The following is a 14,969-nucleotide window of genomic DNA, read 5'->3' on the forward strand; positions in this document are numbered from 1 at the left end:
TAATAAAAAAAAATGTATTTTTGAAGGGTGGGATTTATATTTTATAGGCGTATTTAATTAATGTACCGGATTTGAGGGTGGAGTGGAGTACTGACATTAGACCTTAAACACAACTCCCTGAAGAAGTTAGTAATAAGGTCTTCTATCTTCCCTGCCTCGTACTTCCAAATCCCATTATGCAGGTTTAAGAAATCACTCAAACACGACATTCCAATGTCCCTGTGATAAGACATGGTCACATGATTTAAGAAGAAATTATTTAGAGCTATCTCCAACTCACGAGCTTTCTCAACATCTCTATGAATAGACCCAAAATTATTTTCATTAGCTATTTCAAGTTTCACATCTAAGACATAAATTACCAGCAAATTGTTATATTATCACATATGAAGAGGGGCACATATCAATCTGTAAATGTCTTTCAAACCCTAGCTATTTTAACCACAAAAACAAACAAAAGAAGAGAATCACCAGGTAGCGGAGAATGAAATTTGAACCACTGCCACCAATGGATATGGTATGTGGAAACCAAAGCCAACTGTAAGAGGTCTCACTCACTCACTCTCCTCTTCAACTTCTGTTAGCAGCAAACAAAACAAGGACTGGTGCGTTAAAATGTGATAAAGTAAGAAATCAAAAAAAGTTGTGATATAACAATATAATTCGACTTGAATGCAAATCCGTTAACCCATGCTTTATTGCCTCCACGTGATCGATATCTTTTGTTTATCTGACTTTGACTGTGGGTCAACAAAAAAGAGATTCTATGATTTTGAGGACACCTAACAACTGTAACCAAAGAGAACCCCCTTTGTGTTCCAAGCATTATTCATGGAAGAATCTCATTTTCTGTACATGTTCTAGTTTAGTCTGTACTTGGAGCCACTATAATTTTTCTGACCAGTGTTTAATGCACGACAAGAGCAATCTACAAATGATTGGTGGAAGCATAAACAGTCAACTACTGACAATTGAAGGACCATTTAACTCAGGAAATCCTTATACACTTACCCTCATCATACTCGTCGCTGTTGCTGTCATCGTCATCTTCATCGTCATCAGCCTCATCTTCGCTATCTTCTTCCTCATCACTCTCAATCTTTGGCTTTGGTGGCATTATAAAATTGGACGAGGACCTTCTGCGAGAACTTGAGACTATGTTGTCAAGGTTAATGCCTTCAAGTTCTTTTGTCCTTTCTTTTTTCTTTCTCACAGCCTTGATTTCTAAGATGAAAAATACAGTGTCAGTTCCACAGCATATGACACCATCCAAAAACATAAACAAACAAAAATGCAGAATGACAGTTAAAGGAACACAGAATAAACTCTAAGAACTTTTGTCTCGACACAAACTGAATAACAAACCAGATCTAGGACTCACTGAAACCAGAAGCTATCATGATTGAAAAATACACATTTGGACTCATAATTGTTTAGAATTGACAAGAGGACGTGAAAATTTAGTGACAGAAGATAATTTTCTCTTATCAATTATCATGTGTTCTGCTTAAAGCTTCTTCAATTGTCTAACAAACAAATGGCAGTTGACCCAAAGTTTGATGCCAAAAGGACAGATTCGTTCTTCACAGGAGAGACTCAATAGAGGATTACAGGAGAATAGAAACAGCAAGAAGATTAATAAGAAAGGATAAAACACTGAAGGTAAATGCCCTAAATATAGTAAGTCTGCTTATCTCATCTAGATAGCTCTTCCCTTTTTTTTGTCTTTTTCTTTCAAGCATATTCCCTTTCTATTTGCTTATATTTTCGTTCAGGTAGAAAATGGTTCTTAATGAAAGCTATAGTGGATTACTGAGTCTTAAAATCAATTGGTCAATTATTCTATCATCTAGCTATAAAGAATTGTGGGTCTAAAATGGATTAAATACCCTAATACAAGTCCAGAAAAAAGTTAACAAGAAACCTCCTTCCTTCCGAGGTTGATAAATGTATAGTCTCAAACTACAATTACCAGCTAAAGATGTGCAACCAAGAGGTGGTGCCAGATTACTTCAACAACATATTCATGCTGAATACTAAATAATAATTGTTCAGCTTGGAATTGATCTTTCGTCCATTTTAGCGTGTTGGTAAAAATGAAATCTTGAAATCTTTATATAGCTAAAAACACAAGTAGATCAAGTCGTACCATATTTTTTCTTGTGTTGGTAAAAATGAAATATCAACCATATAATGCACAACCAACTGGCTGGCGCTTCCTACCAAACATTACAAGTTTTTTTCCTACATATAACTCACCTTTCTCAGAAGGGTTTGCAGATAATCCTTCCTTAGCAAGCAGATCCTCCAACTCCTTTACAAGATAGGCCTCGCGTTTGCTCTCAGGTGCCTGTTTGGCTTTCTTGTAAACATTGGGGGAAATACTGCAACAGATGTACAATGTACAAAGCTTAATCCTTATCTCAAAACAATCATCTGTAACAAATTCATAGAGGTAAATGTTAAGGTTTGCATAAGACCACTTACCTCATTCCACATGATTTAATTACTGATTTCAGGTGCTCAACGCGCTTACCATGCACGACTGTTGGAACATCCTTTTTCTTCTGTGTTTCAAACATATCATCCAGATTCAGAATGCCATATTACTTAAAGTTAAGAAACATAAACTTTTGATACACAAACAATGAAAGGAATACCTTAACATGCTCTCCTTCTGCAGAAGACTGAGAATTTACATCATCAGAGGTGTTTCCCCCATCGTTTGCACCATTACTTCCCTCAGAAATGGGTTCCTCGGGTTTCATCTTCTTGTTGCTCGTTATTTTAGTCTCCTTCGCAGGTCTTTTTAGGTTCTTTGGCCCTCCAGAAGTCTGTAATTTTCTTTTCAGAGTTGGCTTTTTCTTTGGCTTTACTTCATCATCATCATCCACCTCCTCGACCTCACTTTCAGATGCATCTGAACTTCCCTCACTGCTGACCTTTGCAGACTTCTTGATATTAGATTCTTTTTTCGGTTTTTGGTTCTTGCCTTTCGTTGCAGGTTCAGCAATTTCAGCGCTTGCTAATACCTGGAAAAGGACATTAAATAAATAACAAAATTGTAGAGGTTATGGGCATTGTCAAAGTGTAAATCAGATGGTTGATGCCACTAGAGAAAAAGCACTTACTTTATCTAATTCTGCACTAACAAATTTTTTGAAGGGATTAAGAGCATTTTTCTCTACTTTAAGATCTTCTTCCAAGAGACGACGAACCCCCGCCAAGGTAATACGACTGAAACAAACAAATAATATTCACTAAATCAGCTGATAAGAATAACCGAAACAAGCCGATGTAACTTTGGGATACAGTGCATATCGCATCAAACAACAATAGGGTTCCAGAGGCTGGGACCAAAAGAGAATTGGGAGTGTCCTAGGCAAGTTGATATGACTTCCAAACATGACGATATTAGGTGGAGGTAAAGCAGCTTACGCAGAATTAGCTCTGAAATAAGAAGCCCTTTTTTTAATAGCATTTTCTATAGTGTCCTCGGTCAGAGCTTTTTCAGATTTATCTATGTGAGTATCTTCAACTTCATTTTGCTTTGTTCCGTCCCCTGCCAGAAGGCCTGTAGCTGGAGATCCTACAGTTTTCTCTTCATCTTCAGAATTAGACACCTTTGTCTGAAGCCCTTCCGTAAGCTCTTGTTTTCCAACCTTTGTCTGGTGAGAAATCGTCTCTGTAGTCTCCTCCGAACTCTTAGATGCACTCTCCTGGTTGGCCCTTTCAAAGCACTAGTAGAGAAATTAAAATTAAAATGGCTGTAGAGAATTCTTGAAGCATGGTACAGCTTTTATGCACAAACAAATCCAAAGTGAATAACTTTTAAAACAAAAAAAAAACATGCATACAAGTGTACTGGAATAGAATTTCTATTCGGTGTAAATAACAGAACAGTGACAAGTAGCAGCACCCTATACCCCCAATGAAAAAAAATAAAACTTCTGTAATTTTATGTTATTTTTGCTTCAAAAGAAACATCTATCGGGCTTTTGGACTAATATTTTGTAAAATCAAAGCATTAGGAGATTCAGACTACCTTCTTCCAAAATTTACAAAGAGTCTGAACAGGACAACATGCAACATTATACTTCAAAAAAGTAAAAATTGCTGGGACATAATTAAATCGTATTCACATCACCAACTGTAGTGCAGAGACTGCATTCTAGTGAAAATAACACACTTTTGTGACTTCTCTTTTGCTAAAAAAAAATATATGATATATCTTGGATTATACACAAACCTCAAAGCTTAGGATCTAAAGACAAATGTCAATACCAACCATTATAATCATTTGCATCATAAAATCCTCAATATCAATAAGAAAATACATTCATGAAAAGATTGCTAAATTGCTAACTTGTATCAGCATTAGCTTATGTAGGGCAAGAATAAATGAGCTTTTGATGAACATGCTACATAATGGGTTACTAGATTTGTTGGTTTACCTTGCTTTGACATGAAAAAAATAATACAAATAATTAAAAAAAATATATCTTAAAGTAAAAGAACATTTCTCTTAAATCCAACAGAATACCTCCTGTAAACAATTTTTCACAAATCTCTTGTGAACATCCAACGCGAAGGTCTCCATCCCCAAGTCCTTCTCTATAACTCTTCGAACCCCTTCAAAAGTCAGCGAACTGCAAGATGGAACAAAAGAAAATTTTGAAGATCAGAGTTAAAAGCTTCATAAACCGACAACAAAGCTACAAACTTAAGTTGGACAATTTAAAAAACTAGAAAATGGGGGCACCAATAGAGAACTTAGCAAAATACATACATATATGTGTATGATCAATAAAAAAAGGCATTAGAAATACAGACTCCATTGATTATTCTACATATCTTCATGATCTCATAGATATAGCTGTAGCCTGTAGTTGTAGGGAAATATCTCTATTTTAGCAAAGAAAATCTAATAGAGTAGTGTCTCTATTTTTATTACTAAAGATAAGAAAATATCTTTTTACCAAAGATAAAGGTTCAGATAAATATCTTATAAATCTATAACTTAGGTATTTTTTTCAATTTTATTAAATATTTTATCCTATTCTGGGTAACTGAGTCGTGTCCGCCGTGTCTGACACGCGTGTCCATGTCCAAACGTGTCGGCACTGTACAATTCCAAAATTTGAGCACATTGAAGAAATGACCAGAAAACAAAGCTCTGGAAATTGTTGGTTAATCACATAGTTTAGTTAGGGTACTAATGCACATATTACTGGAACTTAAAGAACAGACCTACTCATCAAAAGTGAGGAAATGAACTAAATCAATTGAATTCTCCTAGTTACCGAAATCGAACAAAACAAGTAGGAAACCCAACTTTTGTTCCCATATGCCGCCTCCTATCACATACATCTTCAAACTTCATAGACTATTTAACAATCCAGAGCTTTACCAATTGAACAAAAGCTTACTAGCAAGCCAGGGTGTGTACCCAAGGATATTAAACCACGACAGGAGACTCTTGATATACTTCCAGTATAGTCCAAAAGCAACCTGACTGAATACCTTCAATTAATTGAATTTGTCCAAAAAACTATTCCACAAGGCAGTTTCTTTTCACTAAGCTCTCTCTAATAAACTGATCTAGATGGTTAGTTCCCTCAGACATCTAAATCTGACAATGCTGATACAGCCTTCGCCAATAAGACCATATAATGTTACAATACTGATACGATTATATACTAAATAAAATAGCGAAACTGATAACAACACAAAAGTAAATTAGATGATGGAGTAACTGAGGAGGAGAGAAAAATAATGGCCAGCTCTTACCGGCTTGCATTTATGGGGCTTGGTCAATGTATACCACCTAGTGCAATTTCTTTTCCGGGATCCCTATTCATCCTACTGCTAAAAGAGGGTAATTTTATTATCCCTAATTTGGAAAAAGGATTTTTGCCTACATACATGCTTCTTCATTATCCAACAAATAAAAAGCCATTTTTTGCACAGCTTAATATAGATAAGCACAATAAATTAATCACAGTATCAAAAAGAAAAAACATTAACCTTGGTCTATATGGATAGCCCCGCCGAAGTGTGGACCTACGGGTCGCAGAGAATCTTATATACTCATAAACTATCATTTAAATAACCCTCAAATTTACTCCTCTCTTATCCACGTGCCTCAAACAATTCTTCTCCTTCAAAGTTTGTTCCCTGAAACTACGCCACCTTTTTCCTTGAAAGAATGCAGCCTAAACAATATTTATACTGTGTACTTTAATTGTTGTGATTGTTAATCAAAAAATGGAACTTCTAAAGCATACGTGTATTTATCTACTTTAAAAACCCTCTATTGTCCGCAAGTCAAAATTCCTATTATGTCAACTTCACAGAACACTTAATTAGTTATGTAACTTACACAAACACTACAAAGCCACACCTGGAGAACAGACATAGCATGACACTTTTATTATACCAAACACAGACCAAGTATAGCCAAACTGAAGTGAAACCATTGTTGGCTCTACCTTCGGCTCATTGACATTGTTACAACTGTCATTATTCAATAAGTTCAGAAAATAAATTTCAAAATTTCTTCCGAATCAAAACTTTCTATTTAAAGCAAAAATTCTACGTATAAGTTTACACGTGTAAACCGCGTAGTACATAATGCTAGTGGAAATGCCTCTGGAAAGTGCAGAGCACCAGACATACAGAATTAACTAGTCAAAAGATAACACGTAACGTGAGACTGACACAACGGGAAACATCAAACCGAAAATGAAGAAACAATTCTTAACGTCGAGCAAAAAAATCTGGTACCATACCATGATTAGTGACCATGTACCTAAGATGATAAACGGGTCATCTCAGAGGAGAGAATGTTTTCGTTTCAAGGTGGCACTAGAGTGAATGTAGAGTTAAATAAGTAACGGGTAAATTGAAGAGCTTCTTGGAAGTTGGTACCATTCCCCCTTCTGAATCATAGAACAGGATATCTATAAGAATTAACTTCAACTATGTTGATCCAATCAAGTACAATTTGAGTACTTCCATCGTGATCCACCCTTTTACATTACACAGACCTTAGCTTAAAAACCCTCAATTGCAAATATCTAAACAACTCACTTGAACTAATTCCCACACCCTAAAACCCTATCCCATGTTTCAAAAAGTCCCAAAACCTCGTCGAACTCCACATCTCAAAACCTAATCTGCCCCCACCCCACACCCAATTACTAACATATAAACTAGGAATTTTCTCCTTTTCCACGCCTAATACACTTACTCGAAATTATCAAAAAGAGACTAAACCCTCACCCAGTACCCCAAAATTATTAAAATTCGTAATGCAGAAGACAAATTCAAAGCGCTAAACTCACAAAAATCAAATTTCGAACTAATAAAGATCAGATACTTGCAAAACCCTAGTACCAGAAGAAAGAAAAAAAAATCAACCAAATTATTTTCGGTAAGGACTTACTCAGCTTGATCTTTGAAATGGCCAACTCGTGCTTTCATAGCGGTAGTTATTTGCTTCTCGAAATCTGATCCTTGTTCTACTTCCTCCATCTTCTTTTTTGGGCTCTCAGTATCATGCAACTCTTCCATCTCTCTCTCTAACACGATTTGATTACAGGACTAGTAGAAATCTGCAAGTGTTTTGCAAAGGAAGGGAGTGAAGAAGAGTCCGAAATAGAGGAAGATTATTTTTTGTTGCCGGTTTTACTCTAGTGTAAGCTACTACGGATTTTATATAGGAACGTGGTTGTGTTGTGTTGGGCCGTAAATTACCATTTTAGCCTTCTTTGGTCAGATGAGTCTCGCACCTAGTAGTACAGTTACTTCAGTGTATCATGATGGGCGAATCTGTCGAGTGTTTCGCATTTGTTGTTGCCCAACTCTATATGGAGAAAGTAATGGTAATGCAAGGCAAGTTGTACGGGTTACCAAATTCTAACTTCTAACAAGATAACAAAATAATTTCCCATTGATTTATTTTTCGTGAAATTTAACAACCCTTCACGGCAACCTTGAAAAAACATGACTACCGATGGATTGTGGCAAGCCATAATTCCATTAATTAGGAAAATGGCTCGGTGGCCTAATGAAAGGTTTAATAGTCTGCCTCAACAGTTGGCATGAGCCATATTGGAGGTTTAGACCAAAAACAAATATCAGAGTTATCTTTATCCCATGACCAAGATGGATCATAGCAAGCCATTATTTCATTCATTAGAAAATGGCATGGTGGCCTGATGAAAGGTTTAATAGTCTGCCTCAACAGTTGGCATGCCTTATTGGAGGTCTAAACCAAAAACAAGTACCAGAGTTATCCTTGGCCCATCGCCAAAGATGGATTGTAGCAAGCCATAATTCCATTAATTAGGAAAATGCCCTGGTGGCCTAATGAAAGATTTAATGGTCTTCCTCGACAGTTGGCATGAGCCATATTGGAGGTCTAGAACAAAAACAAGTATCAGAATTATCCTTGGCCCAAGCTGCCAGAGAGTGAGCTATAGTGTTACATGTCCTTGGTTGAAAAGAAAATATGCAAGTTACAAGACTAGAACTAAAAAGAGAAATATTCTTAAATAAAGCATTCGTCTGTTGATTGCCTTCTAAATTTTCCTGGAGAATTGCTCAATCAGAAATTTTGCACCGCTTTCCACGATAAGGCGAGTAATTTGTTGTTCCTTCACTTTTTTCAAAACTACCCAGATAGCCCTGGTTTCTGCTTCCTCTGGAAAGTAGACTTCAGAGGTGATAGCAGCACAGAAAGAAGGTTTTCCAGTAGAGTCACGTATTATATAGCCTACATTAGTCAAAGAGACATGATCTAACGCACCATCAATATTGGCGTTGATCCAACCAAATGGATTAGGTTTCCATGTATTAGCACCAATGACATTAGAATAAGGTGAACGGGGTAAATTGGGTTCTTAAAAACGATCATGGCTCTGGCTCTAGCAATAACAGCAGTAGGATTCTCCTTTTTCTTGTTAAAAATAATATCATAAAAGCTTTCTTAGACTCATTAGAAAGAGAGGTAGCAGTACTAAAAATCAAGCCAATCAAGCAAAGTAGAATTTTGAAATTCTGAACGGGAAAACTAAGAGAAGAAGAGAACCAGACTAAACTAGCAAAAGGGCATAAAACCAAATCATGCGCAATAATTTCATTACAAGCAAGACATCTAAGACAAATTATAGTATCAATAGGCATTCTTGTCTGCAGAATAGTCCCAGTAGGTAAGGAATTTCTACCAGATTTCCAAATGAAAAGTTGAATGTGACGTGGGACTCTAAGTTTCGATATGCACTTCTAAAGAGTGTTGCTTTGGGAAGGTCTAAGACCTCTGAGACCCAAGTAAGAAGATTTAGAACTAAATATACCATTCTTTGGAAGCTCTCAAGCCCTCCTATCAAGAGCTTACAACTGCCTTTAGGAAATAGTAACAATCTTCTCTATAGAAGCATTGTCAAAATGGGTGTTCAATGTAGAAACATTCCAGGATCTAGTATCAAGTCAATGAAAGATGACACTTTTAAATTTGTGGAAGGGGGGACTTGGGGATTAGGTTTAGCAAAATCTAGCATATGAACCCAATTATCACACCAAGGATCAATAAACTGACCATCATCAACAATCTGTGAAGCACCAACACACCGGTATTGGTGTCGTGTCCGTGTCCGACAAGAGTCAGACACAGGACGCGTGTGGGACACCGCACGTGTAAAAATCTATACTTTATTTTACTAGTTGGGTAATCTAGTGTGTCATGGAAATAAGTATAATAGTTAATTTTTCTACACGTGGACTAATCTAACAACATAAAATTGAGTTTTTTTCATATAATTGTGTGATTAATGTATTTGATATACCATAACACTATGATTTTAGTATATAAAAATTATTTAATTAGTATATATATAAACGTGTCCGTGTCCTAATGATTTTGAGTTTTGGAGATCCTTGTGTTCCGTGTCGTGTCGTATCGTGTTTCGTGTCCGTGTCAATGCTTCCCAGCCAACAATCCAATAAATGAAAGGTTTAATTAATGAGCTTCTTAACAATATGGAGGCATTTCCAAGTCCAAGAGTAGGTGGAAGGGCACTTAGCCTTCAAAAAAATAGTATTAGAAAAATATTTAACTTTAAGAATGGTGAGTAAAAGAGAGTTAGGATTCAACAAGTTTCCAAGCATTCCTAACTAACATAGCAAGATTATTTAATTCAGCATTTCTAAAACCCAGACCCTCTTCACTCTTAGAAGAGCATAAAGTATCCCAACCAAGCAAGTGAAGTTTTCTATCCTTAGAGTATAAGGTTTTCCCCCACCAGAATTTACAGAGATAAGATTCCTACAAAGAGTTTTAGGAATGAGATTAACAGTCATTTGGTAAATAGGGATGGTCTGACCAACATGCTTAACTAGAAAAGTTTTAGCAGCTTGTGATAGAATCTCATGGTACCAAGAAGTAATCCTAACATCCACATATTGCAAAATACTCACACGAGTTTGAGTTTTATACTTTTGAAAACTAATCGGGGTGTCCAAGTATTTATTTCCCCCGGATCCAGGGAGTTGATATTAAGGACAAAAGAGAGTTGTTAAGTTAAAAGAGAAGGCAAATCCTTACTAAACAAGATTTCATACTTATCAAAGTTGATTTCCTGACCAAAAGCAAAACAATATTTATGCAAATAGTTTTTAGTGGTAGTAAAGTCTTGGACGGTAGAACAGTAAGTGAGTAATAGAAGTAGGATTACTGCATACCTTAATTAATAGCACTAGATCTAACCTAGAAAGTTTATCAATATAAGCAAAAAGAGCTTCAGAGCAGAAATATCGAAGTAAGGGTCCCCTTGTCAAAGGCCTCTTTCAGGTTTTATCATACCATTTGGTACTCCATTGAGTTGGACAGAGTAAGAAATTAACAGTGGCCAAACATTGTATTATTAAAGAATTCCAGTGTTCACACAGACCCATCTTCCTGAGAACTTTCTCAAAAAAAATCCGTTCAAGCTTGTCATAAGCTTTAGACATATCAAGTTTGATAGCAGCTAAGCATTCTTTTCCATGATAATGGTTCACTGTAAAAACCACCTAATTAGCGAAGAGGATATTATCTATAATGTTTCTCTTAGAAAAAAAAAAAACAAAGCACTTTGATTTTGAGAGATCAACCCATCCAGGAGTGGTTTTAGTCTATTTGCAAGAGTTTTAGAAAGAATGCAAAATTACATAAACTTATAGGTGTATGCTGAGATACAATCTTAACCATTGGAGTTTTGGGGATAAGGGAAATATTAGTTTGGTTAAGGAATTTTACCACATGGCCAATTCTAAAGAAGTTTTGCATCATATCAATGATAGAGTCACCAACACTATCCCAATACTTTTGGTAAAAAAACACCTGTGAAGCCATCTGGTTTTGGAGCTTTATTTTCCCCCATTTAAAAAGCAGCATGCTCAATTTCTTCGGGTGATAGAGGTGTATTCAAAAGATTATTATCATTCAAAAAAAATATGAAGGGAATCATCCGGGACTTCATCTTGGAAGTATTGAGGATTATAAGAGTAGAGGTTTTTGAAGTACTCAACAAAGGAGGTACTAATAATATCAGTAAGAATATCTCCAGAATTATTAATTTTTAATCCAATTGATGGAATTTCTTTTTCTTTTGTAAAGAGTGACTCTATGAAAATATGGATAATTTCTTTCTCCTTCCAAGAGCCAAACCTCTCTGGACTTGTCCTTCCAGTAGAGCTTTTCCAAAGAATATAAATAATTTATTATAGCTTTAAGTCCAGAGACATGCATAGTATCAGAAGGGTCTGAGGTCTGAGTTTCTTTTAGGTCCTCTTTAATAGTAGATATATTGGTTTGAATATTACCAAAAGAGTTTTTATTCCAATCTCTTAAACCTTTTTTGGTATTAAGCAACTTAGCTTTCAGTTTATAAGCAGGAGATCCCTCCACATGAGTAAACCAAGAGTTAGCTACAATGTCTCCACAGGTTGGGTCTGTTATCACATATAGCCATAAAATGAAAGGGTATAGGTATACAATCACTATCAAAATTAAAACCTATATGCATGGAATAATGATCAAAACAACACCGTGGTAAATCATTAACATAAAGATTGGGAAACAAAACTTCAGCATCATGATATATTAAAAATTTATTAAGTATTTCAAGAATCAAATCAGGACCACTCTGCATATTAGACCAAGTAAATCTAGAACAAGAATATCTTGGATCATGTAAATCAAAAATGGAGAAAAACGTCTTAAGGTTCAAGAAGTCATTGTCATCTAGTGAAAGACCGCCACTTTTATCTTCATGTCTTAAGAGGGAATTAAAGTCAACTACGTATAAAGAAAGAAGGTTTTTTGCTAGGGATAGGAGGGAGGTTATTCTGATTAGTCTCAAAAATCATCTCTAAGAATTTGGTTTGGTTCACTATAGATAAAGTGTGTATGAAAGAGTTTGGAATGAATAACACTGCAATTGGAACTTGGAAGTATCGATCTAAGATTTAATGTTATCTTTAAGTGATATTACTTCAGTTTCACTGATAATCCTAGTAAACCAAGTAAGGTCATCTTTAAGCTCTAGTTTTATGTTTTGGGTTCATTTTGGTTATCCGTGAGATTTGGTTTTTTATTTTTTTTTCGATTCTGATTTTATATGGAACTAAGAAATCATGATAAGCTTCATTTATCTTCATCTATGTTTTTTTTATAAAAAAATTTTTCACCCAATCTGTCTGCAATTAGTTTTACTATAAAATTGATTTTAGGGTTGAGAATTAGAGATTTTGTTTGAAACATGAAATTTATGGGTTGATTAACATGTCGGAGACATATATGATTGCAACATATATTCCGGGTGGTATTGAAATGTGCAATTTCTAGTTTTTGTTACTTAACTTTGTTGTCTTGTTGAGTCCTGCTAATATAGATAGAGGATGTCATTAATTGCATCATCTCAGTTTGCTTTTCTGTTTCTTCCTTCGCCTATTTAGTTTACCTAAGAGAACTTTCTACCATTTGGTCATTCATGTAAGTTTTACTTTTCATGGACACGATGATATTTCCCTATTTATTGCAACTTGAGAGGGGAATTACTGACGTTGATGACCGAAAACAGAAGGAAGTCGGCCGCAAAGTACAAAAAAAATGATGAATTATCGAAGAGAAAACTCTCTAAAGTTGATATAGAAAGGGAAGAGGATCTGAATGGAGGTGAACACTAAGGTTGTGCTTCCTACATACAACCATACGTTGTGCCTGAAATGCTACCGAGATTGGCAAATAATTTCTGTCTTGCTTGTTAAATGAGTCATATTCATTGCTTAAATAACGCAACTTAAATTGATTTTAAAGGAATCAACCAACTGTGCAGTAAATATGTTAAGAAGGAAACCCATTGTAATCATGGTATAATGACCTAACTCAATAACAATTGCACCTCTAGTTGCTGAATATTTTCTCCGTCCCACTATTAGTTGACCTATTTACTTTTAGATTTTGTCCCATTAATAGTTGATTTTATATCATTTGATACTCATGTTTATATTCGTTATGTAGGTGTTTTAAAATGTTTTTCAATGATATAAAATTTATGAACATACGTGGTATAGTTTGAGAGAGAAATTATTTCTAAATTATATTGATAGGTCAACTAATAGTGGGACGGAGAAAGTATTATTTAATAGGCAAGGGAGAAACATATGGTGTCATACAGTGGCTTTTATAGTTTAAAAAAAATCCACCATCTCACTGGTTTGGCCTTCACTATAGAACCTGACATTTGTTTGGCATCTGTCGTATTAAGTATTAATTATTTTAAGTACTCATGAGCCTGTCAATCTAATACTGTTAATGTTAATCAGTAAACAAATTTTTCCGTATTTGGTATATGGGGACCATTCACTGTCTTAGATGTAAGAGAAGGTTTTGGATCACACTTTTGTTATGTTCCCAAACCAGTATGATGGTAAATCCCGGGGTCAAGCAAAATGGTTTTTTGTTTGCCACTAATACTGGAAGGCAGATACCACCCATCTTAACCATTATTAGAGTGTTTTTTTTACTGGAAGGAAGATACCATCCATCTTAACCATTGCTAAAATGTTTTTTAGAACATTTCGTTCAGATGAAATGATTAAGTATCAAATATAATCTTCTATACTACAAAACAAAGCTTGGACAAGTTAGGTAAGATAAAGAGCGGTCCTCATTTGTTTTCCCAAAAGCTAAATCAACTGTTGTGGTTGTTTACATCATTATTGTATCATTAATTTCTTATAATAAAAATTTTATTAATTTGACATCATAAATATCTTATAATTATCTTCATAAATAAAATTTCATTAAGTATTTTATTAATCTTTCATTATAAACATTTTTTTAAGCATAAATTTTCTTACATCATGAGTATCTTATAATTATCTTCATAAAAATATATTATCCTTTATCTCCTTCTTTATTTTGTTTATTTTCTTCATATGTAAAATTACATTGAGCTTACAATAAGTTGGTGGATAGCCTACCAACAAGCTGAGCACCAACACCCTTTTGAATGGAGAGACCTACTATGTAGAAAATAGAACTGTCGACTTTATAACGAACTTTCATTAAATATTATATTAATCTTTCATTATAAATGTCTTACAACTATATTACTAAATATACTTTCATCATAAAATATTTATTAATGTTTCCTTATAAATGTCTTATGATTATCTTAATAAATACTTCTATTAAATAAATAATAAATTTGTTAATAATCATATCAATCGGGTGGTATTTCTTTCATTGTCAAGATGTACTATCTATCACACCTGTGTATGAACTCATGCATTGAAATCTAAATTGGATCATTCTGAAAACTTAATGATTTCGTGGTTGTGTTCTGCAGCTTTTCCACTTTAATGAAAAAGTCTCTTTCATGGTTATTGTTATTGATAAGAGCTTGAGCTTGGTTAGCAGT

The 14,969-nt window shown here is 34.8% G+C and overlaps 1 protein-coding gene across 1 annotated transcript; it reads right to left on the reverse strand.

Moving 5' to 3' along the window:
- Positions 1-288: 288 nt before the first annotated feature.
- On the reverse strand, positions 289-7,675 carry LOC113356208 (DNA ligase 1-like). The gene is made up of 9 exons (XM_026599272.1): positions 7,448-7,675; positions 4,544-4,649; positions 3,439-3,740; positions 3,132-3,237; positions 2,661-3,032; positions 2,488-2,567; positions 2,260-2,384; positions 1,012-1,224; positions 289-577 (listed from the first exon to the last, which is right to left on the reverse strand). Exons 1-9 carry the CDS (start codon positions 7,573-7,575, stop codon positions 555-557), a joined length of 1,455 nt encoding a protein of 484 aa, XP_026455057.1. The 5' UTR covers positions 7,576-7,675; the 3' UTR covers positions 289-554.
- Positions 7,676-14,969: the final 7,294 nt, after the last annotated feature.

Source organism: Papaver somniferum, chromosome 3 (genome assembly GCF_003573695.1).
Source record: "Papaver somniferum cultivar HN1 chromosome 3, ASM357369v1, whole genome shotgun sequence".
Classification (NCBI taxonomy): Eukaryota; Viridiplantae; Streptophyta; class Magnoliopsida; order Ranunculales; family Papaveraceae; genus Papaver; species Papaver somniferum.

Excerpts from the sequence above, each read along its gene's own strand:
- LOC113356208 (XM_026599272.1), bottom strand. The coding sequence starts at position 7,575 with ATGGAAGAGTTGCATGATACTGAGAGCCCAAAAAAGAAGATGGAGGAA. Across the intron at positions 2,568-2,660 it reads CAGAAGGAGAGCATGTTAAG|AAGAAAAAGGATGTTCCAAC; the intron begins GTATTCCTTTCA and ends TTTGAAACACAG. Across the intron at positions 2,385-2,487 it reads ATTAAATCATGTGGAATGAG|TATTTCCCCCAATGTTTACA; the intron begins GTAAGTGGTCTT and ends CATCTGTTGCAG.